This window comes from Zerene cesonia, chromosome 27, assembly GCF_012273895.1.
Source record: "Zerene cesonia ecotype Mississippi chromosome 27, Zerene_cesonia_1.1, whole genome shotgun sequence".
In the NCBI taxonomy this organism is placed as follows: Eukaryota; Metazoa; Arthropoda; class Insecta; order Lepidoptera; family Pieridae; genus Zerene; species Zerene cesonia.
In genome coordinates this window covers 3,618,331-3,644,029 of record NC_052128.1, presented here as the reverse complement: position 1 = coordinate 3,644,029, position 25,699 = coordinate 3,618,331, and the positions used below count along the sequence as shown (strand labels likewise).

At 33.2% G+C, this 25,699-nt stretch overlaps 1 protein-coding gene across 1 annotated transcript; it reads left to right on the top strand.

Moving 5' to 3' along the window:
* The first annotated feature begins 1,040 nt into the window (after nucleotides 1–1,040).
* Nucleotides 1,041–25,699, top strand: LOC119837274 (paired box protein Pax-6-like). The gene is made up of 5 exons (XM_038362789.1): nucleotides 1,041–1,235; nucleotides 12,521–12,902; nucleotides 19,458–19,683; nucleotides 25,118–25,298; nucleotides 25,691–25,699. Exons 2-5 carry the CDS (start codon nucleotides 12,890–12,892, stop codon nucleotides 25,697–25,699), a joined length of 429 nt encoding a protein of 142 aa, XP_038218717.1. The 5' UTR covers nucleotides 1,041–1,235; nucleotides 12,521–12,889.

Here is a 25,699-nt window from a genome sequence, read left to right as displayed (position 1 = left end):
ATGAATAAAATAAAAGTAGGAATAGGTATGAATGAAAATACTCGATTATTGTAGTATATTACTTAGTGGTAAACGCTTTGAGCATTTCGGAAATAAAGTCACATATTATTTATTTACATTTTCTTATAAAAAATATAAGTTGTATGTTATTAAAGTGCAAGCGAAGCGAGTTATATTTAACTATAACATACCTCTAACGATAAGAATAAATAATATTAGAAATAAATAACATTATTTATACATAACAAGATGATAGTTTTCTATATATATTTTGATATAAATGAATCTATATAGACACATTTAAGTTTTATACAAGCAGCAAAAGATATAAATCCTCTTAATCGAAATTACCTAACTCTTATTACGGTGGTAAAGCAGTAAAACGGAGTCATATGAAACGCGACATGCAGAATAGTTGTTATAAAAGTTTTAAGATCTTTTCTGCTTAGCGAGCAAACGTTAACCATTTCGCCCAAGTCGTCATCAACTGCGCGGAACTATAAAGTTGCTAACCGCATTTTACGATCCACGGCTCAGGTTGGGACATTATGTTATCCTTACAATTTATATATACTTTTATATCTCCCTTTATTTTCGTCCAATAAATATCTAGTAAGCATCCCATACAACCAACAGCCCATACAGAAAATATCATATCACAACATCATAAAATATTTTTCAAATTTGGAACAACACCAAAATACGATCCCATCAAAACTTTTTACAAAACACGTCGACACCTTTGGATTTCGGCGCGAAAACGGAGAACCGTTTCGGGGCGTGCTAAAACAAAAAGGTGCAAGAGCTCGCCAAATATCAAAACTGACAAACGAACTTCGATATTCGAAAACTTGAAATCAAAATTCGAACGAAATCACAGCATGCTTCGCGGCTGAAACGCAACTGTGGGTGTGGGCGTGCGCGTGTGCGTGCGCGCGACTGTGTGCGTGCACCCACCCCGGGGTGAGCGTACACGGCCCCGGCAGGCCCCGCCCCGCAGTGCTCACACGGCTGAGTTGGAATCAGATGGTTCGGCCAGTCGTAAGCGAGCCGTGACATCGCGAACGGTTCGCAGCTTCCGCACCCTTAATATTGAGCATTCGATAATTCGCGCTACGCTGGCCATCGGTTTAGAAACTCGAATTAAAGAAAGGACACGCTTGATTAGTTGCATTGATTTTGGACTGTGCGTGTTTGTGGTTAAGTGGACTGTGTGTTTCCGCCGCTGCATTTAGGTAGGTCGTTGATCTGCACTTGGCTTTTTGAAAACTCTCCGTGATAGATAGCTTTGCGGTAGGCATTTACCTAAATGGATGAAATTTTACACATAGCGCTATTTTTTCAAGTATTTAATAACATTTAAATAGCGGTCGTTAGAGAATATATATTATATTTATAAATATGATATCCTTATTACAACTTATAATTGTAATAACGCAACTGACTCTATTACTTTTAAGAGTAACTTGAAGTCTACCTATTTATATATTTGTATAAATATACACACACAAATTACACCAAACCAAAACAGTCAGAAACTCTACATAATAACACTATTAATTTATACAATAAATAAAAATACGCCTCTACCTATTCTTTAATACTTGAATATTGTAAATTTCCACCGACTCTACCTGTCTATTATGCACGTATAATTGACTCTATAACTGTAATATGATACTTTATACACATTCCTTATAAGTAGGATGGGTAAATCTCGTTTAGTATCTTTTGTGAAATAATTTTTAATTGTAAACATTTGGTAGTAATGTTAATTTTTTGCGGGATCGAAGTAAGAAATGTTATTTAATACGGGTGCATTGAATTGCAATTTTTTTTTTGCAAAATCAACGAAATTGGAATAAAATGATGAGGATGGTCTACTTTAAAATACATATATTTATTTAGACTCTTTTCTATATTTTTTATGAATTAAATAGAAATATGTAAATGATCTCGAAAAATCAACATTTTAAGTGTTTATGATACGTTTTTTTCTTAGTAAATTGTAATTATGAAAACATAAATAATAAAAAAGTAATGTCAATTAATAAAATCTCATTTCGGCTTTTTATTACATGTTCAAATCGCGATTGCATTCATAATTTTTATCAATTACCATAGAAGCTACAAAATTAATTTAAAACAAACAAATTACAAAAAATCTAGCAAAACTTAGTGCTTTACTTGCACTATTCGAACGCTAACCGGCCTTTGAAGTAGCCGACTGTATCGCATTGAATGGCCTATTGTCAAATTGTAAAATTTCTTATATCGTTCATAAATAGAGATCTCAAGTTGCATTGTAAGTAATTTTGCGGTAAGTGATACTTGCAACACAATAGTGGATGACGTGGGTTCGATTCTCTACAACATTGTAGATTTGTTAGAAATTTAAACGGAATAGGCAATATTTTATCGAAATAGAACGATATGTATCTTCATTTATATTTGATAAATTTGTAATGTAATTTTATTCGGTTAGTGTTATATGATGCAATCATAAAAATACATACAATAATATTTTAATGAAATAAATATTGTGAAGATAACAATTGTTGAATCTGTATAAATGTAGTATGTAGTTAAAATAAGAACAAGCATTCAAATCAATGTATTATTCTTTTTCAAAATATTTCAAATTTTGGTCACTATTTGCGCGGCTAAATCCTCGACATTTGACATGAGTCAAAAATACCTACATTTGAAACACGTCACACAACAAAGCAATAACAAACAGACACATTTTTATCGGCAAAAAACAGCCAATTCCATTATCCGCCGACTTGCGATTTATAATTTCTCAAGTGTCATGTCACTGGAGTCATAAAATCAATAAATTTGTTGTTCAATTGAAGTTGCCGATAAAAGAAAAAATACACAAACGTACCGACTTATTATTTACACTTCAAACCGTGTTGACAGCACATTATACGTCTCCCGGGGAGCAAATGCTATTTTTTTTTTTTTTTTATAAATGGCACATTTCAGTTACAATAGATACATGACCATTGACATGAATTCTCACAAACTGTCATTACACGCTGCTAATGTGCTAGGGAATAATCGATTTGTTGTAGAGAATTGTTGTGTTATTGAGAAGTTATGAAAGTTTTGTGCCAGGATGGAAGTGTTCGATTTTTTTAATGTTTATTCTATATTTATATAGTCTGGTAGCTTGAAATAAAAATAATGTTATACATACGTTGTGTGTACATTTCGTTTGTGAAGTTTTGTGAAAAATTAACGCACACTCCGATATGAGTAAGTAAAAATCACTTAGATTATAATTGAAAAAACACAGCTTTTTTTAATTAAAATACAAATTAATTACATTCTGTACATCTAGATTTAATGTACGTTAAACTTAAAGAATTTTAGGGTATAATTACCAAGTTTAAACACACAAGTTAAATGATATTAACAACTCGTAAGTTCGAATACATAGAAACAATAAAACACAACAACTTTGATGCCTTATTCAAATTGTTTATTCGTTTCATATAAATAAAACGAAGAGTAATATAAACACGATATATTAAATATGGCCTATAAAGCGCTTTCTAACCCTTAAATCACAATCCGATCGAAAAAATAAACAACCAATAAACTATATTAATATTCCATAATCGTCTTATAATTAAATATATCGCCTCCAGTGTTACGGAATCTCAGTGCGATAAATATAATCCTTGATGGACACAAAATAACACCTCTTTCGAAATCAACCGGTGAAGGCTCATGGATTAAGATATAACCTTTTAGTTAAAAAGCTTTCGATGTATCTCCAAAGTATTTTATTTTATCTGTCGCCGACGTCCCGCTAAAACACATTGTCTCCTGTCATTTTTTTGTTATTTAATGTACCGCTTTGGGGGTTTTATTTCATTTTGTATTAATTTTTTATTTATTTTAATGATAGGTTTTAGTGAAAATTTCCGTGCGATTTTATTGTCCGCTAAAATGTCACTTTAAACATGTGGAAAGTTTTTATAATTATAAGCGGATGGTAGTACTAGAAAATACAATTGTTGTTTCCTTAAATGGAATCAATTAACCAGCGAATGATTGAAACTATATAATGGAATAAAATTAATTGGAACACTATCAAATAGAAAAAAAACGGCGGATGATAAATAAACAAAAATATGTATAACATATTTATAAAACACAAAAATGTAGACCTCATAGATCATAACATATTATTACGACTTGCAACTTTTATAATAATGATATTAATACATTATTCATTATTTTATTATACATATACATACAATTATAACAAATTTGCTCGAATTGCATAATCCGAAGAGAAACGTAACCGAAGAGAAGTCTCCAACAAACCAGAGTAATCTCTAGTAGCAAAGTTATAGATAAATAGCTAAAGCTAACACCAAATAAGATCATTAGAGGTCATTAACTACTTTTTACAACGTAGCCCGGTAGGTTAGATCTGCATTGAACTGATCATAAAGACTGATTGATTTCTCGACACTGCCTCTGTAGCGATAGCAAATAAACAAAAATAGAACTTTTTAAACAACTTTTTTTACTAACTAAACTACGGTGAATATTTGATAACCTGCGTGGTGAAAATGGAGATAAATTTTAATTTACATTCATGGTACCTTTCAAAAAGTATATTAAAATAGCGTACAAAGTACTCAACTTGAAATCAAGTTAGGGTAAGTAAATAGGAATTTCCACAGAAGTATGTACCAAATTTCTAAATTGTTTTATCTGATTCATGTTTTTCTCTACCAGGAAACACTCCTTTCCAATTCCTGTCCAATATTCCATTCCTTTTAAAATATTTAATACGAAAAAAGTTAAATTGGATGCTTAATACATAAAACCAGCATATTTCTCCAACTAATTTAAAATAAACTTGTAGTTCTTTATATCAATGTCCTAGCAGTTATTGCGTCTATGTTAAATCATGTTACATTATTTATAACATACAAACTCGCAAAAACTTCCAGCATAAATTAAAATCATTATACAATTAACTAGTTAAAGCGAAATTAACAAATTCACGTAGCACTTGATTTGCTGTCTGTACAAATGATTCACATTTCACGTCGCTTTTTGTTAGCCGTACAGACAGACAAGCCGACAGCGCAGTTTATACTACCGAATTCTATAGAAACATTACAATGTTTTTATTTGTGTATCACAAAGGTTATAATTATTAATCAAGTTATTTATAGTTTGTTACTCGGAGGTTTTGCTTCGTGTTTCAGCTTGTAGGTCGAAGGTTTGATATAAACCGTTACGTGAACATTAACTTGTTTATATAAAAGAGCGGGAAATAAACTGGTGGGTTACTAGATGAGGGGATCGCCACCGAAGCTGTTAGAGCTTTTACGAAGCTGTTCCCAGCTTTCGATAGTCATATCATGCTTAAAAAAATCTTTCAGTTGTTCACATATCTAAAACTCTTTTCCCCCAAACTGATTAATGAAACATTCTCAATTCACATATCATTGATCATCATAACATATATCATCATAACATAACAAACAGTATTCAACTTACGATCGCAGTATAATTATTTCGCAAACGCCATACTTAGAGGTAACGCGACAATTAGGCGAAGCAAAACAACAGCACCGCGCATAATCAAGTTAATACTATTATCAAAGTACGCAGACAGAATTATAAAACGATTTCGTTATAAAGGCACGAACATCAAACGTACATTATGACACTTGACAATTCAAAGGACGTAAGCGCTGCCTCTAAAAACGCAACCATTTCTCGTTAATTATGTATAGACTATGTATGTAAAGCGCCCTTTCTGCTTTATTTTTTAAAAAAACCCAGTGAAAAGGAAGATGCTTTGACGTTTGCGACTTGGCGAGGACTCTTTACGTGTTGTTATGCACGTGCTTTGCTTTGCGTTTTTGTAACAGTTGTACTAGCATTTATAGCTCTCCAATAAAGGCCCACATACCGACTGTGGTTGTTTAAATATATAGATTTTTCCATGTCTTTGTCTACGTTACAAAATCAGAATAATAACCATTCGAAACATATTAAAAAAGTAATGGATATTTTAAATAATGTTATTAATGTTATTATGTTGCGACATCAACAAAGCTTACAAAATGTGCCATTTGAATTGAAAATTGTTGTTTGCGACTAATTTAATTAAAATAAATTATTTGCTAATCGTGGACTCATATAGGACACAACTTTTTGTCAAATTTGTAAATGACATCTCAAAATTACGATTTTTTTTATATGTAGCATTATAATACAATACAATAATTATCTAAACTCGATGTATTATAAATAAACCACTCATTAGTCTGAAAATAAACCAGGTACTTGCGTAAAGCCATAACAGTTCTAACAGACGAATACTTATTAAACAATGGGAATAATCCCTATACAATGAGTAAAATCTCATATAAATATATGTGAAGTTCGTACTAGACAATAACTATAATAATACATAGCATAAATGAACAAAAATAAAGCATAAATAAAATGAAACGGTATAATTTACTTTTATTAAATACGTTAACTCCACCATATCTTATAATTTGCTCCATTATTTGTGAACATATCTTAATTTCTCATCGCATATTAATCCATCATTGTATCAGTCATACTTACATGATGGTATTTATACTGAATAATTATATGAAGCAATAAGTATATTATAATATAAATATAATCACTGCATTTTAACCTCGTACGTAGACAGACTATTTATAGCCTGTAGATATAAACAGAGTGTTTTTTTTTAATCCTAACACGTGCCAATGCATGCTGGTTCATAAAATATTATAATTTTTTTTATATCTAATTGAAAACTAAAAATTTTTGCACAAGCAATTGCAATCAAGAACCAACGCCCACTTGTAACATTCGCTAAGATCAAATTAAAAAGATCTCTATGAGGTCTTTCCCGTAAATTTAAAAGATAAACTATTCAGGGATTCGATTACAGATCTAGCCGTTTGACTAAAGAGCCGGGTATTAGCGCCACCTGCCGAATCAAAGTGGAACTAATGAGGTGTGAAGAATCGTCTTGAAAGGCGAAGCAGACGTTTAATATATGAGTTTTCGTGTTGTTTTTGATGTTTAAACTATTTAGTTTAATGTTGTAAGATAATGAAAATTGTTTTCTATGTTTACACCGCTTAGCTCGAAATTACGTTGTAACAGATAAGATTATTTGCACATAGTTTATCGATTAATTAAGATTGATGAAAAAAATATGCGTTATGCAAACAGACGGAATGATATATCGATGTACAGATGTGAATAGTGACATTACGAATATGGCTTTATTGTGAAAAAATGTTAATTACGATTAATTCGCTGAAGGTGTTTAGGTCATAAATTATATGAGGCATGTTTACACGTATTCACGAAGACAATAAAATTTAGAAATTTGCTAAAATGTTGTAAAGAAGCGAGTCTATCTAGAAGCTTCCAGAAGAGCATAAACAATGAACGCATTATCAAATCTCCAATAAATGAAAGCACCTGGTGTATATTAAATTACTAGCGGTCCGCCCCGGCCGGTCGCCCGTGGCCTATAGCTTATAGCCTTATAGCTTATAGCCTTCCTCAATAAATGGGCTATCAAACACAGAAAGAATTTTTCAAATCGGACCAGTAGTTCCTGAGATAAGTGCGTTCAAACTAACAAACAAACAAACTCTTCAGCTTTATAAAATTAATATAGATTATGAAGTTCATTAACTTCCAAACTATATTTATACCAAGGTTAAGGTTAAGAACGACAAGTGAATCTGTTTCTATGGGATTAAAGAACCGAATTAAATTAAAACTCACTGCTTGTTTATCGTCACGCATGGAGGTCATTTAGAACCTTCTCACTCAAAATATTCCCATAACCTCAGATAAATTTAAATCAACCTTCTTTAGCTACATAGTGAGCTTTCAATAGCTTCGTAGATATATCGCCATTTTCAAAAAACTCAACTCAACTTGATTGTATCTTTTTGGGTTTATACCCTGAGAAATTTCGATGGGTGAATCAGTTTTGATGATTCTTTTTTTTGTGAAAGCTGGTGCCTTTCATGTGGTGCAATTTAAATTTGGTCTAATTCTGACAGTATGAAGGCAGTTCAGTTTTTTTGTTTTACTTATTCGTCCAATACAGTATTTGCACACATTTATATTTTCTAATGTCTGATTTTACATATGTCTTAAGGAATTAACGACTTTTTAATGGATTGAAAACGAGATTAATTCTTTATATTATTTACACCGTTGTATATAATAAAGCTACCGTAATAGTTGGGAAACTGAACACATATTTGAAACGGTTGTTTCATATTTGACTAATAATTTAGTAACCAAGGATTGATAAATCTATACTAATATTATAAAGCTAAAGAGTTTGTTTGTTTGTTTGAACGCACTAATCTCAGATAGCCCATTTATTGAGGAAGGCTATAGGCATGTACAACGGGCGAAGCCGGAGCGAACCGCTAGTCAAATATATAATGGTTTTCCTATATCTTCTATGCATAACCTTCTATAGAGACTGTAAATACGAGATAATTTTCTTGCAAAAATACATTACGCGTCAATTTAATATTCCTGTATACAGTTGTAGTTCAAAATACGCAATACAACACGATCCAGTCGCATTTCCCAACATGCAATCGTTTCAAGAGCGAGTGCTTAGAGCTTTGAGCCAGGCCACTGTAAAACAGTTTTTTCAACTTGTATACTTCGCTTCATTTTTGTTTGTAAACTTACATATGTATTTGTTTAAACCTTTAAAGTTTTATATAGTTTAGATGTAGAATCGCGAAAACACATTTTTTAAATGAATCAGCCGTGCAGTTTTATAGTTTATTGTGCTTGAATGTAAAAATCGGTTTTATTATGTATATACTTACGCTCTAAGTATATACATAATAAAACCTAATAAGGAGTAGTCGTTTATCGTAATTAAAGTAATATAAACTATCCTATCTTTTAAGTTGGATCAAACTGCACATGATGTGCAAATTTTATTAAAATCGGTTGAGTACTTTAGGAGGCAATCGTGGACACACAATTTGACACGCATTTTTTATACTACACATGTAATAAAATAGCAATTAGACCAGTTCTATACAAAAACTTTTTTAAAAGAGTAATTATCTACTATATAAAAATAAGTCGGGTTTTCCTTCCTGACGCTATAACTCCAGAACGCACGAACCGATTTCCACGGTTTTGCATTCGTTGGAAAGGTCTTGGGCGTCGTGAGGTTTATAGCAAAGAAAATTCCGGAAAAATTTCAACAGAAAAGCGGGAAAAACGAAGCCATCTGGTGGCGAAACGGAGTTCGCCGAGTTTGCTAGTTTTGTATAATATGGACCTATCGAGACTCAATAACAATGATTTGTAAGTAGTATGTTTGTCTGTTTGTATGTGCGTCAATCACATACAAACCACTGATGAAATCTTATATAGTGATAGACCAATATAAGATCCTACTTATCCTATTAATATTATAAATGCGAAAGTTTGTATGGATGTATGGATGTTTGTTACTCTTTCACGTAAAAATTACTGAACCAATTGCCATGAAATTTGGTACGTAGACAGCTGGATAACTGGAATAACATATAGGCAACTTTTTATTCCGATATTCCTACGGGATACGGACTTACGCGGGTTAAACCGCGGGGCACAGCTAGTACGTTATATTTTATTTAATTAAACATATTTTTAGATGCGGCAAAAATCATAAAAAATCAACGTTTGAATTTTAAGCGAATAACGTGAATCTTAAAAAAAAAGTGTACCTATTTTGAATAAGTTAAAAAAGGTTCTATCAACATAAATCATTAGCTAAAATAAGAAGATAAATATAAAGCAATAAGTACGTGTATATATCATTTAATTAAACATTTTTCACATATTTAGACTTAAGTGAAAAGTTAAACGAAAGATTGGTGTTTCGTATGATAATTTAGAAAAGAAACTGCATAATGATTTTGATAAGTTAACAAGATGCATTGAATAGCAAAGACCGTGTTTGCTTCCCACAACCGGAAAAAATACATGATGCCATAGACCTTATAATATTTTAAAGCGACTCGCATTTTATATTTTTTATTTACTTTTTGTTAGACACACAGAAGGTAGCTTGTGATCTCTTCCAGATCTTTTCTTCTTTTTATCATTTGTATTTAAATAACATAGATATTTAATTGGTTGAATTAACTGAATGGGAACCGTTCAATTTAACGTCAGTAATTGCTATTATAGCTCAATCTAATTTTTCTTATATTTAATGTATTAATAACAATATTAAGAAACGAATTTGCTCCATGACAAAAAGGTATAAGTCATAGTATTATTTTCCATATCTATTCATTAGTATCAATCCTATCAAATTACAGTTACCAGTGAAATTTCTCTATTACACTGTTTACCCAATAATAATCCAAACACAACACAGGCACATCTATACATTCGTAACTCTGCAAGCTAATTATATTAATTAGAAACGGGTCTACAGTAACTGGATCTCTGGTGCAGAGATAAGGACAAAGAGGCCGGCGATCGCGGCTGATAACGTCTGATTGACCGTGATGCATCATATTTGTACAGTCCGTATTTGCTTTATAATAAATACTGTAAATATTTCAATATTAAGTTCATTAACCAACATTATATTATATTTATAAACGATTTATGCAGTTGAATATTGATAAAATGAAACGTATATTATTTATTATACAGCATTCATGCAATTATATCTTACATTAGTGAATCTATTTATGCATAGGTCTTTGTAAATTGCGCATTTTTTGTAAAGAAAATATTTCTGTTCTAAACTATTACTGTATAGATGATTTAAAAATTCAATTGAGGATTAATAAATTACGGCAAGCAAAAACTGGACGCTGCGAAAAAAGATTACAGCGTCTTTATTTCTGTAGGTATATTACATACGTATTGGTATTTCTAGTTCTTTAATTAGTAAAAAATATATTATGTAGGATTATTGAACTAAGAAGGGAGGAATATTTATAACTATTTTCGACATAAAAGTTTATGACGTCCGTGGACAAGGAGGCACAACTCCAATGTCTAAAATGCAACCAAATCACAACAATCTATTAAATACACAAAGAATACCGCCAATCGGATGAAAACCCATAGCGTTAGTCCAGCTACAATACAAAAAAAAAACAAAAATTTTAAATCCTCCTTCGTTTTTGACAACGTTGTGCGTCTTCTAGAAATAAGTGTAATTGTTTAAATTAATATCAGGAGCTACGTTTATTTTAATGATTACAATAATATAAATGTCATTACAATAATCAATACCAAAGTAGAACCATGCGTACGTAGGTAGGTATAGCGCATTATGTAAGAAAATAATACATACTTTAATTAATTTATCTTTCTATTAGCGGGCCATTCGCGACAGCAATCCGTAAAACATTTCATTATACATCCATCTCAATTGCAAAAACCTCCAATACAATTTAGCATTCGATTAATTAAAGAAAAATGGTCAAGTATGCCCCATACCCCATTAGTTTGACTACGCTGTCCGCATTCACTTTGACTAGACTCAAAGGGCCCTACCCCAGGCCCCTTGGCCCCATTGTGACATTTCTGAAAAGGGGAAACGAGGAATATCAAAGTCATTCGATTGGCAACTTGAAAAGATCAAATACGCAATGCTAAAGTACCTGTTCGTTGTTACATTTCATACACTTATAATGCCTTTAAGTCCCGCGAGCTTTGCGTTTTTGATGTAGATTATATAGTCAAGTCGATTGCTTTATTGGAATATTGATAAATCTGTGTCTGGCGTGTTTTATTTTTGATATTGTATCGTTAGTGGTGCCAAGGTCGGCATTATATGTCTTCGTCTTGATGATGCCTTCTTGTAGTCAATGTTTTACAATTTGAACTGGTTTTTTATCTGCCTTTCACATTATATTAATAATCATCTATTATCTTGGGAGTATAATTATTTAACTTGGTAATTGAAGGTTTTGAAAAACAGATTATTAACACAGATTTAATTACATATTTAATGATTAAAAAAATGAAAGAATTTCAAACAAAAAGTACAATGTAATTCGAGTGCTAAATAACTCACAACCAAACAATCTGTTACAATAAGGTACACATAATTAACGGTACTGACATACACTTTCATTGACCTACACATTACTCAAATAAATACTCAAACGAGCCGACAGATTGACACATAGAGCCGACTACCGTTCGGTTGCTACACACTGGGTGGTACAGCCTCTATCTACCATCTCACTTCATTACCGACCATCGATCATTATCGTCTCACGAACTAAAACTATTCCTACTATGCAACAATAGATGGCGTTCTACACAATTCAGCAGTATCATCTACCAATTAGCATCTACCCTCCCGCTTACACGCAAACGACGAGAACGGGACGCCGCATCTGTAATATCAAAAGGCTTGATTGTAATTGATGATGCGATTGTCTAAGCTTTGAGGTCAATAAATAATCTCTCTTTGCAGGTCACGGAGCTGGAGTGAAGAGCGAATTCGAATCCACAAATCGTTATCGAATATCCTAATTAGTATACGCAAAAAATTGTGACATTGAAAAGTTTAGTGGCAATATTAAGTGAGGTTAGGATATGCGAGTGACTCGTGTATAACGCTAGGACAACAAGCTAGGACTTGTGGCACGCTAGGAGTGGCACGATAGGGTTGTGCCCGAGTGACGCGCGAGGGTCGCGGGCTGCGAGGATACTCTCGAGGGTGGCGCTGCACGGGGGCTGGGGGCGGGCTGCGCCGGCGCCCGCACACGCCGCCACCACGCTGGTGGGCGGGCTGGTGGCGCCGCCGCGGGAACCCACCACGGCGGCAGAGGCCTTCTGGAAAATGCCACATAAAGGTAATTTGCTTGTGTTTTTTATTCTTTAGCTAATTTTATATCAATGCTGACTGGCACGAGTTAATTTATAGTATAATAATAATAGTCTAAAGGATATTCCGCATATTAAAAGGGTAAAACTATCTCGAATTTATTGATTATTGATATATTTAAGGATTTAAATCCAGAAAGAAATATAATATAGACACAACATTAAACATGATAGAAATCACAACTTTTTAAATGAGGGTAGCTAGACGCGCTATGTAGATATAAGTTCCAAGAATCTAAACACTGATCGTAATCCACAGGTACAACGATTGCCATACATTAAAATCACAATAATGTCCAATTAAAAAACACTGAAACGAAACCCTGAAGCCGCGTAGTAAACCCTAAAGTTAGTCACTAACAAGGCGACAAGTTAGCTCCTAACTTCACAATAGTTCACAACTTGGCTACAACTCCCAAGACCTATTACTACATAGTCAAGTGGTCACTTTATGCCCTTTTATTAGTGTTGTACAAAGAGCAACGTACTTGCTGACTAGATGTTTATCGCATCGTACTTGTGAGTTATGGCTTTTCTTAAAATCGATTATCAAATTTGTTAAATTAACGACAAAACATCGATTAGACTATAAGTTTTCTTCCATTTTGCAAAGCAGTTCATGATTCAATGATAAATGTTTCTACACCATATATACGTATCGTGAAGTTACCAAATTCTTACGCAAGCACATAAATTATTGTAAGAAAGAAATAACATACAAATTAATATTCTTTCGTCACATTTATGTTTATATTTTAAAATTAGTATAAATTCAAAATATAACAGATAGTTACTGAATTCATTGCTACGTTACTTACATTGCATTAATCAAGTATATTTAATTTTCTTTTTGCACAAGTAATGTATATATATCACATTTTACAAAACAGTATCTATAAGTCATACTATAACAAGAACCACAATAAAATCCCAAACAAAATATGTTGAACATCACTTGTAAAGACCTGTCATTTATTTCCCTGATATCAGAATAATGTATACAATAAATCTAACGCAATTCATTTATAAACGCTGAAACGACGACGCCGACGAATTCATTTATACCGATATCCCTAATAGTTCCCGTTATTTTGAGAACTAACAAAATAACACGATTATTCTAGCAAGCCAGCCAAACGGAGCATGCGACATTCGCGTCACATTAACTCTAGATAGAGACAAATAGAGCGGAAAATCACTGGTAAGAGGGAGATAAACAGCATTTTCTTTGTTGCGACGTTAAAGTAATTTTAATGATTAAGTATCCCGTCTGGGTCTAGCTCGGGTTACGAAGGCTAAACTTTAAACCTAAAGTTTTCATATCAAAATAGGTTATTTGGTTACATGCAAATTTAAATTAGGTAACATTTTGTTATTTTTAATACTAGGTATAGTATAAGTATCATATTACAAAACATTTATATTTATAATTGTAGTGTAATTACATTTAAGATGTTTATTTAGCATACTGAAATCTTAAACTATTGAACCACTTTATCCTTTCTAATCTGTCTGATACCTTATTAGACGAATTATGATAAATTTTAACGGATAATCTATGAAACAGTTATGTTTTAACTGCATTTTTTAGACAAAAGGGTTTTAAAAATTCGAACAATTGTTTTTTAAAAATTAAGTCCGTTTAAATTTTACCGTCTAAATTTTAAATATTAAGACGGTATCTATATCTATATATGTATGTATATAATGTATTGTTTTGTAGGGAAAATAATATAAGAGCATTAATTAATTGTCTATATTAAGATTGAATTTTTGAATTAAGAATGGGTTTAGAAAAATAAAATACATTCGCAGACGTTAAAATGAAGAAATTAGTTCTAAATATGAAAAATTATAAATTTAAAAATGGAACAGAAATTCGAACATGAGTGTCATACATCACAAACCTTTTAGGCGTAAAATGTGTCAACTTCTAGTGTTAACAATTGTCAGTTTTTGTCCTTCATGGGCGTGGTTGATATCTGCCATAAATTATGTCATGCCGAAACGAACAGCATCATTTCATAGACTATAAAATATATTTGTGAAAATAACGATCCGCTACCTACTGTTGTTTATTAACAGTTTGAAATTTATGTTATGCTATATTTTAAATGCACTATTATATTGTTACTTTTTAGAAAAATAGGCAAAAACAAGTTGTTTCGTTTTAAAATTGATCATATTGGATTCAGATTTATGTTAAAATAGGGAACTTAAAAATGTCTATAAATTATTTTATAAATGCTGTAGGTAATTCTTTATTTTGAATTCAAATAATGTCAAAATGTGGCATTTAAATTGGGATTGATAATTTACCAGTTCTACAATCTTTTATATTTACCTACATTAAACTATCACGTATATAATTTAATCCCAAATTCAACCCTACATTTACGCGCGATGCATTTAAAAATGGCGTTTATCTATACAATTAAACTTCCCCCACAGATTATCATTCAAATACAGATACAAAATAATAATAATAATAGATAGATATAAGTGGGGGATGTTTCTGACACCAGGTGTTCTGTCAGGGCCAGGGACGACCCTTATGTATGTATTATGTACTCGAGTATTTGATTAATGTTTAATGGGAGCTTTGGATTTTTAAATAATGTACGTTTTTTTGGTCTGGACTATACATTTTTCAATTTGTCGCCTTTTCTTATTACAATAGAAAGGAAATCTAAAATTAAACGGCAAAAAGTATATGTGATATGTAGGTATACTAATTATTAACATGTTTATTTTGAAAAAAAATTAATTATATAAAATACATAATGATAAGAGGAAAAAAGAATTTAAAAGGTTATAAAAGCATATCTTTTACCGTCCATTGTATAACAGGATGTTATCAGGTTTTCAATATTTGGCACTTACTGATTGACATTGATGAAAACCGTAATTAGCTTAAAACACATATAACATATCCTTCTATTTATATGACGCTTAACACCAAACTATCTGAAAAACGCAACAAAGCATCGCGCCCACAAATTTCATACGACAGAGCGTGGCGGCCATTGTGAGCTTAATATAAAAAATCAACTACAACTACACATAAATTTATAGTCACGGCCATAAAAACGGGGATTAAAAATAAATCGCTCGAATAAATTGCACCTCTGAAATTAAAATGCTCCCTCACGACGCGTACTCGCGACAGTGGGTGTGAGAATCGCCAAGTCATACGCTATGGCGTTAAGCGGTAGCGGTTTGCATTTTGTTGTGTGTGTGGTTTCAATTATCTGATGATGTGAAACTTGTGGTTTCAATCGTTTAAGAAATTTGAAAAAATTTACATCGACTCTGAAAATAGACGGGTTAAAAAGAGCACTTCACAACATACACAAAGACAATTTTTCAAAAAAGTATTAGTATTTTTGTATTGTAAAGAATATTGTATTGTAAATTTTCCAATGTTAGACATTGGAAAATAAGGACTATAACAAGTATTATGAATTAAATACGTACAAATTCTTATATATTATATACACAATCAATGAGCGTATATCTATCTGAAATAAGAAACTCGTCGACTATACAACACAATGTCTTATTCACGAAAATCTAAATATTCCCGGTCTGGGAAGCTCCCCGCCATCTCCTCTCACTCAAACCTCCCATACGGCAAGTAACCCCAACGATTGTCCATTGTTCTTTTAACAGTCGTTTGCTTGTTAGTGCACGGCCAGTCGTTGACGTTTGACGAAAGGTGAACCAAGAGGTGATATTTATAACGAGTTTTGGCGCGAAATCGCTCTTAATTGGCGCCATAATTAATATTGAAGGGAACATTGAACGGGAAGTTGTTTAATCTGTAATTAAAGGGCATCGTATATTGAGTTTTATACGTAATTTACGTTAAATGACATATTTATTATATTACAGCTTCAACTAGAAATAGAATTCCTGATATCAGGCGTTATTGACGTTTATCTTATTTCAACATCGTTTAGCTTTCAATAGTTTTATCCATAATAGAAAGGAAAATAAGCTCTTTTCTATTATTTATGAAAATATTGTATAAGGAGTTAGTTCTCAATACAATTTATTAATCTCGTTTGTATAGTTTTATTTGTTTTATGTTTATTAACCAGTTAATAGAAAAGGGATACTAAATTATTATCCAGAACGTAACATTGATTTTTTTTAAGTTTACAGAAAAACGAGAAATGATATTGACTCATTTTGTGCTTGTCTTAGTTACAATTATTCAGTATTAAACATCATAATAATGATAGATATTCCAATATATCAATCAAACATACTGAAATAGGATAACAATTGCTCAAGGCAACCACAGCAGTTGCGCGACCACGTGCCATTGTTTCCCTAACTCCCACCCATGGTGTAATCAAGTCCTGCCCCAAATTCGCCCACAAATTGCCTCCAATTGTTCACTTTTTACGGCCATGTAAGGGGTAAAATTATCTGTGTGCCGCTTGATCGCATTTGATTCAGCCATTCGGGAGTATTGGCGCGAATGAATCGCTGACGTTTGTCGTTTGCACCACAAGGGCCAGAATAAAATATAGGTACTGATTGACCCAATGTTTTAATTAACAATAGATATTTTGACTGTTTGTTCTTTAGTTTCTAAGTAAAAAAAATCAAAAAGCTAGTAGGTCAGCCATTTCGATATTTTGTTAAGTAATAGAGATAATATAGTTATAATCGGCATATCTCCTTCATTTTAATAGCGTAAGTAAACTGTTATGTGCGCTGGAAATGGCGATAGGTTTGGTCTAGGTATCAAATAGTTAGGTTAAGTACAGCCAAGACATAGTATTTTCTTGTGTTTGGTTTAACGCGAGTATTATACATTTAGAAATTAAAAACTTTTCAACGGATTTTAAACGCGATTTATTCATTATATTATTAACCCGACGTTTCGAACACTTTACAGCGAGCGTGGTCACGGGGAGACTGCCCTGCTAATATAATGAATAAATCGCGTTTAAAATCCGTTGAAAAGTTTTTAATTTCTAAACAGCCAAGACAATCCACCGATTTCGATAAAGTGATCAGTTAACCTAGAGATATATTATATATATCTATATATATAAAATTCTCGTGTCACAGTTTTCGTTGCCAAACTCCTCCGAAACGGCTTGACCGATTCCTCTGAAATTTGGTAAGCATATTGGGTAGGTCTGAGAATCGGCCAACATCTATTTTTTATCCCGATATTCCTACGGGATACGGACTTACGCGGGTGAAACCGCGGGGCGCAGCTAGTATATATATATATATATATATATATATATATATATATATATATATATATATATATATATATATTCACCAGTTAAAATTTCAATAACGTTGAAGATATACGACTACTAACATTTGCCCGAGGCTTAGCACGCGCTAATGTCGCAGTAGTAATAGATGCTATTATATATATAAACCATCCTCTTCAATCAGCAGATAGAGTGATTAAAAAGCCTCATCAAAATCCGTTGTGTAGTTTTAAAGATCTAGACATGCATACATACATACATAGGAACAGACGCGGAAAGCGACTACTTATACTATGTACTATGTAGTGACTTGCAGTAAAAAATCGAACGGTTAAATCGTGAAAAAAAACTATACATTTTCGCCAACAATTTTTTAAGATTATTTCCGTGGTGGCTTTCATCTACCCGAGCACTTCTGCGCACAATGGAGAAATTAAAAAACCAATGAAAGACACTTTTTAACCCATAACAGCTTACAAGACACAAAGGCTGGATGTTAGTAGATTAGACAATCATTTGCGGTCTATCTCACCCTTTTTGGCCAGACATCTCGCAAAGCGGATTATTTTTTTAACGGGTTATATTTTTTAAAATGCGATCCGTGCAGGTAGTTCGCGAAAGTTTTTGCCGTAAAACCTCCACTCGAAAATATTTTGAATCAATACGGCCACTTGAGAAAATTGCATTCGCCGAAGGAATATGAAATAAGTAAGGGTTCGCGGGTATAAATTGAAAAACGTATCGAAAAATCCAATCTGGGATTAGGGATTAGTTATAAGGGCTAAAACTATATTGTTATGGGTTTATGTTTCTGTGTTTATAAAGTATGATATAAAATAAATAAGTATGCGCATCATGTACGAAGTATGAAGCGGTGACTCAGTGGTGAGCTCTTGAGACTTAAATTGAAAAGTCGCGGGTTTAAGACCAAGCGAGCGTATAAGATGTTATTCATTTCTCTGCGCATGTCATTACATACTTTGTAAACATACCTAATATTCGATGCTTACGTAGTGATACAAAATAAAATATATACAATCAATTCTGAGACACAAACCGTAAACGGTATGCGTAAATGAAATAAGCACTTCTCACTTTCATCTCATATCGGCCTTGAGAGCGTTCCAATAACAAATATCCATTTATTGGTACCCATCGACTTATAATTATATAGAGCAAAGTTGACACCAGATTTCATATAACTAATCATCAACAAAGTCTACCTATTGTATCCTGTACATTTATCCCGATAAACCATCAATAAATTCTCCATAGATGAGCTGATGCACAGTGCAGCTATGGGTGGCGGTGCGCTGTTCGGCTGCTCCTCCGCCGGCCACAGCGGCATCAACCAGCTGGGCGGGGTCTACGTGAACGGCAGACCGCTGCCCGACTCCACGCGGCAGAAGATCGTCGAGCTGGCGCACTCGGGGGCTCGGCCCTGCGACATCAGCAGGATCCTGCAGGTCTCCAACGGCTGCGTGTCTAAGATACTCGGCAGGTAACGTATTGTGGTTCGTTGGCAGGATTCAATACTGCCATAGAAATATTCAAGAATATTTTACCATGTTTTGGATAGGATAAGTATTGGTTTGGTCAGCCATTAATATCGAGGTTTTGGTTAGTAAATTTTAGCCGTCTTAAATTATACTTTGTTGTCTCTCATCTGCATCTACGAAAATAATAATTAGCATGTGCATTGCGATATTTGAAGGATATATAGAAATAGGTAGAAAAAAACCGCACTGTTATGCATAATAATTAATAAATATTTCAACGAAAATCCGTTAAATTTCAAAATAGTCATATTATATGTATTGGCTATTGATTGTATTAGAATATAATTGAATTAACTGAACTTCCCAAGTGTCACAATAGTCAAGACTAATCCGCTAATAATAACGTATTACAAAATATGTACAAAATAGTAAGCACCCAACAATCAGAGCGAGCGGTTCGTTTAAATGAATTAACACAAAACCTTTTGTCGGCGAACAATAATGTCGGATCGATTGTCTAAGATGAGGTCAAATTCTTGGGGACACACGTTAGCAAATTGACAGAATTCCCATAACGCCTGCTGAGGAGCCGCACAAAGGCGGAACAAAGCCGCGGAGTTCGAGATTTTATGACTTAATCAATACAAAAAGTAGTTTACATTCCCATAGTGCATTGTTTTATTTGAAAGGACGTGTGCTCCTGTCGAGTGGGAACCCTGGGTGCTGGGGTGACTAATTTCGTCGGGGTTAGTGCTGATTGCGATTTTATCGCCTGTCGCTAAGCATTTCGGCCCTCCGGCTCTAGATTATTGAAATTGAGTTCAGTTCTATTGCAACGCATACAAATGTTTTTGTTTTTTGTTTCTAATTCAGCCCGAACGGGTACGCGCGATGTGGAGTTTGCTTTAATAAGCTTTTAATTTATCGGCATTAAAATACACATTATGTGTGCTAGTTGATTAAACCTAGAATCGTCCGATTCCTAATTTAAATCATGTTGTTTATGCTGTTATTATTTTCACGCTCCACGTATTTCGTTCATTTCAATAATCAGAATGCAAATTGATGTGAACAAAACGCCAAAAGTCAATCGGAACAATAAAATAATGTAAAGACGTCAATCAAAGAGCTAGAATTTTTAATACAGGGTGTACCTTTCAGGGCTGTCCCACGACCGCCCCTAAATAAAAATGAAAATAAAACATTATTTTGTGGTAATTGGCGCCCCTGCGGCGGCGACCGCTTGACGTCGCTAAGAGATCTTCGAGGAAAGTGAATTTTTGTTTGTGCCCTTTGGCCCTTAATAATATTTTGTGATATTTGTTCAGGGGCAGCGTTTGAGAACGAGCTTTTTGTAAACAGTCTTAGTTATATCCAATTAAGTTTGTATATCCCATTATGTGGTAATCTCGTTAGTGTCGTAAGATCGTAGCGTCGTCGCTCCGACCTTCTTTTTGGTGTTTAATTCCTGTGGAATGACAGATTTCTTCCTTTAAATAAGGTCTATACACGTATACATAATATCGCGAAGAGCATAAATGAATATGATAAGATTATTTACCTTTGCATTATTCTTATCATATAGATGAATGAAAAAAAAAACAAATTAATTATAAGATTGGCCGCTGATACGGATATTACTTATAATGAGATTTTACACCATATCTAAACGAGACAAAAAAATTGTTTATTACAAAGGGACAAACAATTATTTCAATCAGGCCTTTGAACAATTGATTTATATGATGATATATACATCGATATATTTTAAACATTCCAAAATATTTCGATACCGATTTAAATGTACTTACAATTAATTGACGAGTAATTAAAAAGTAATGAATACTTAGCGAAAGATTTCACTATGCGAATATCATTAATGCGATCCAGATATGATTTGAATCTCGTTAGAGTTTTTAATTGTAACCGATGCTATGTTGCATGACTAAAAAACTAAGACGCTGCAATAAATTTAATCTCAGTAATAATTAATACGCACGATTAACTAGGAGACCGATCGGGATGATATTTGGCATGCCAATAGCCACTGTGTGTAGGCATCCGCTAAGAAAGGATCAAGATCCTTTCTTACAAGGTAAATGGAAAGAAGATTTGTACTGTTAAACTTTATTTTTATCACTCGGACGAAGCTGCGGACATCTAGTACTAATATAGTTTTATTATCTAGTAAGATTCAAATGATCACATACATTTGCCTATTACGGTAACTCGAATCGTATTACGGATCAACAACCGACTCGATTACCGACATCGATGTAATTCTAAATTAATCTAGTTTCCATTTAGTGCAAGGGCTCATTCCCACAGACACTTATATTCTTATCGTGCCAATTGGGGGGAAGGGTTCCTTAGGGCTTATAAAAGGGCAAGCGTGGCAGGACTCCTAATTAAAGAGGCCTCCCGCTAAGAATGCAAGATCTGAGTTACTGGTTATATTTTTGATCGGAGGTACGCTTGAGTGGCTTACAGTTGGGAAGTTGTTGAGCAGATGTTTAGATGTTACTGTTTTGTTTGTTTGTATGTTTTCACAAGTAAATAAATTCAGTAAGAGTGGTTTGTAAAGGCTTTGTAAAGGTTTAGTGGGACTATAACATAGAACTGTTAGTTTGATATTAACATTTTAATATATTTTTAACGACCCAAAATAAAACCTCATTTTAGAATCTAGTGTGTTTGTTAGCTTTCTGAAAACATCGGTGAACTTTTGTTGTAGATAAGATTTAATTATTAAATAATAAGCTTTAAGCATGTTACTTGTTAATTCGTTATCAATTTTATTTAAATAGATTTGTTTGTTAGCAATTTTATTGTAATTGATAAAAAGTTGCCTATATGTTATTCCAGTTGTCCAGCTATCTACGTACCAAATTTCATTGCAATCGGTTCAGCAGTTTTTGTGTGAAAGAGCAACAAACGCACACATATCCTTTCAAACTTTCGCATTTATAATATTAGTAGGATAGTAGGATTATAGTAGGATTGTTGTTTTTGTTTACAATTTTCTTTAGTAAGCTTGTTACAATAACTCTTTTACAAACTCAACTCACTCCATCAGATCCGTTAAAACTAATGCACTTGTAATAATTACGACCAAATTCAAAACCCAGTAGCTAAATAGATTGTAACCACTCATATCGCAATCTCTGTGCAGGATCAGACCCTATCTCCATCTGACCCCCTACGCGGACTCTTATTTATACGCCTTTGATAGCTACCGATTATTCGCCCGTAATTGTCTAAAACGGTTGTATGTTGTGTACGGAGTTTATTGTTAAGTAAAGCGCCGTTCAAAAAAAACTATATGCAATATTTTTTTTTAAAGGGTATTGTGATTTGGAGGGAAATTTTAGTTAAAATACTTTATGAAAACACTAGCTGCGCCACGCGGTTTCACCCGCGTAAGTACATACCACGTAGGAATATCGCGATAAAAAGTTATCTATGTGTTATTCCAGTTGTCCAGCTATCTATGTACCAAATTTCAAAGCAATCGGTTCAGCAGTTTTTGCGTGAAAGAGTAACAAACACACACACAGATCCTTACAAACTTTCGCAATTATAATAATAGTAGGATATTACGTATACTTATGTCGCACGTATAAAATATCTACGATAGTTACATGTTGTTATGTATAGAGATTTAAAAGACAAAAAACTGTCCTAATCACTTAATACTAGACGAAGATAATCTTATCTAAATTATATCTAGTAAAAAGTGCTTAGATTATTAACACATGATTAGTTTTAAATATCACAACAGATTCGGCACGCAATTTCCGAGCAAGGTCACTGACCTCAATCTTAACTTCTATTTACAAAACGCACCGCGACCCTATTCTGGGAGAGTCGCCCGAAGCGAAAACGATTACAAATCGCTACAGGCATCTCCGTAGCACTCTTCAACGTAATAACCTCGTAATAGTCCTCCACAATGGCTAAGTAAACACGTATCGACAGATGACGCGATGATTTTTATTCGATAGTGTTTGTTTGAGGGTTGACAATGATGTTACCTATTTTATTGTATTGATACCAGTTGTAACGGTTTTCGATAAAGGGATTTGTTTGTTGTTTCTAATGTGTCGTAACTGTTTGTTAACTTTGGTGTCTTGTTCAATTAAAATAGTGAATAAGTCATAACAAAATATTAAGTGCTCTATATATAAATTAATAACTAGCTAATCAAGTTATATTTAATCTCCATATACTATAAAATAAAGCTGTTTATCGAACACAGAATTTAAAATGGTGTTACAAATTAGTGTAATTATCATTTCCCTTCAAACAACCCTAATCTATAGATAGCAAAAAAAAAAATTATTAATGCCGCCATGTAACATACTCAAAAATCACATTTCTCAAAGCCCGAAAAGAGAAATATTTATCGACAATTGTATCTGTAACGTCCTAAATATCGACACATGTCGATCGCAACAATAGCATTCGAGTACATCCGATATCAGAATACGTCTGTTCACTGTGTGCTCTTATTCCGTTGTAATAAGGTTGATTTTCGTTTGTCCAATGTTTAAGTTAAGTTTGTGATTCCTGTTTGTATAGGTACTTGAAGTGAGGGGATAGTTTTGAGATTATCGGTAATTGTGCGCTAATGCTGTTCGAGTGGATAGGAAGCTGTTGAAATGTGCTGAGTTTATTTTGTTGCATACGATTTCAATTAAGTTTTATTTGAGGGTACTTTTAACTTTGAAATTTTAGTACGTTATTTAAAATGAAAAGTTTGCTAAAACAGTTTTAAAACAAACTCTGAGTGATTTGTTTGAATAAGTATTGCTTGATATTTGAAAGACATCATTTCAACATACCACTTATTAATTTAACTAACTAAACTTAATAAGTGTTTTCAAGGAAGCTTTCCCGTTAAGGTAAAAACAGTGCAAGAATCCTCAAATCATTTATATGGAAAATAAGTAGCCTAAGACTAAACATGAGACGATAATGATAAGTATATTAATAGGGCATAATTTCTACAATCAGGTACGAGATGGAGTTCGTACCTCGAGCCATCGGCGGCGCTAAGCCACTGGCCCTAAGGTTGAAACTAATTTTATACATTCTAACCAGTATTTAATCTATGGGAACGCATGGACCGATTTATATATAAATCGGCCGATTCGCGTACTAACATTGAGGTAAATTCATTTCCTTATCAATTCCAAAATTCCCAATTCTTTCCTTCATTCTTCAAATCCATCCTTTCTTTACCTCATACCGACTATAGCTGGCAATCCATTCGCAGGAGTGAAAGCCTCCGCATATATTCATGGGCGGTAGTGGTCGCTTACCATCAGGCGACCGAAGGCCCTCTGCCTGCTTAATCATGATCGTAATTCGAAATCGGCCTATGAAATCGGTACATGCGTTCCAATGCTAAGTTCATACTATTGTTTTGGTCAGGTATTACGAGACGGGGTCGATCAAGCCACGTGCGATCGGTGGCTCCAAGCCCAGGGTCGCCACAACGCCAGTGGTCCAGAAGATAGCTGACTATAAGCGGGAGTGCCCGTCGATCTTCGCGTGGGAGATCAGAGACCGCCTGCTCAGCGAAAACGTGTGCAATAATGACAACATTCCTAGTGTGAGTGTTCTTTATTATCTATGTTAATTATATGGCAAATGTAAAGCAGATAGAAACGTAAGAGCAAATGTAAGAAGAGATATTTTAAACACACTCCTGCACTCACAAACACACTTATACACAATTATTTAAACACACACACACCTGCGCGCACACACAAAATGTAATATCACTATGCAATGTAGTAAGTATATAAAAATAGGTATAAGAAAAAGTCATTAAATGAGACATGATTAATTTCTATTAGTAGGAAACAAATAAGTTAAATACGTAAATAGAATTTCACATGAATAAGCGTTACATTTAAAATAACAAAATTTTATAAATTATAGCTTCATCATAATCATACTACAAATACATTTTACTAATTGACTAATTATACAACTTTGTAGATAGGCTGA

Excerpts from the sequence above, each read along its gene's own strand:
- LOC119837274 (XM_038362789.1), top strand. Across the intron at positions 19,684-25,117 it reads GTGTCTAAGATACTCGGCAG|GTATTACGAGACGGGGTCGA; the intron begins GTAACGTATTGT and ends TGTTTTGGTCAG.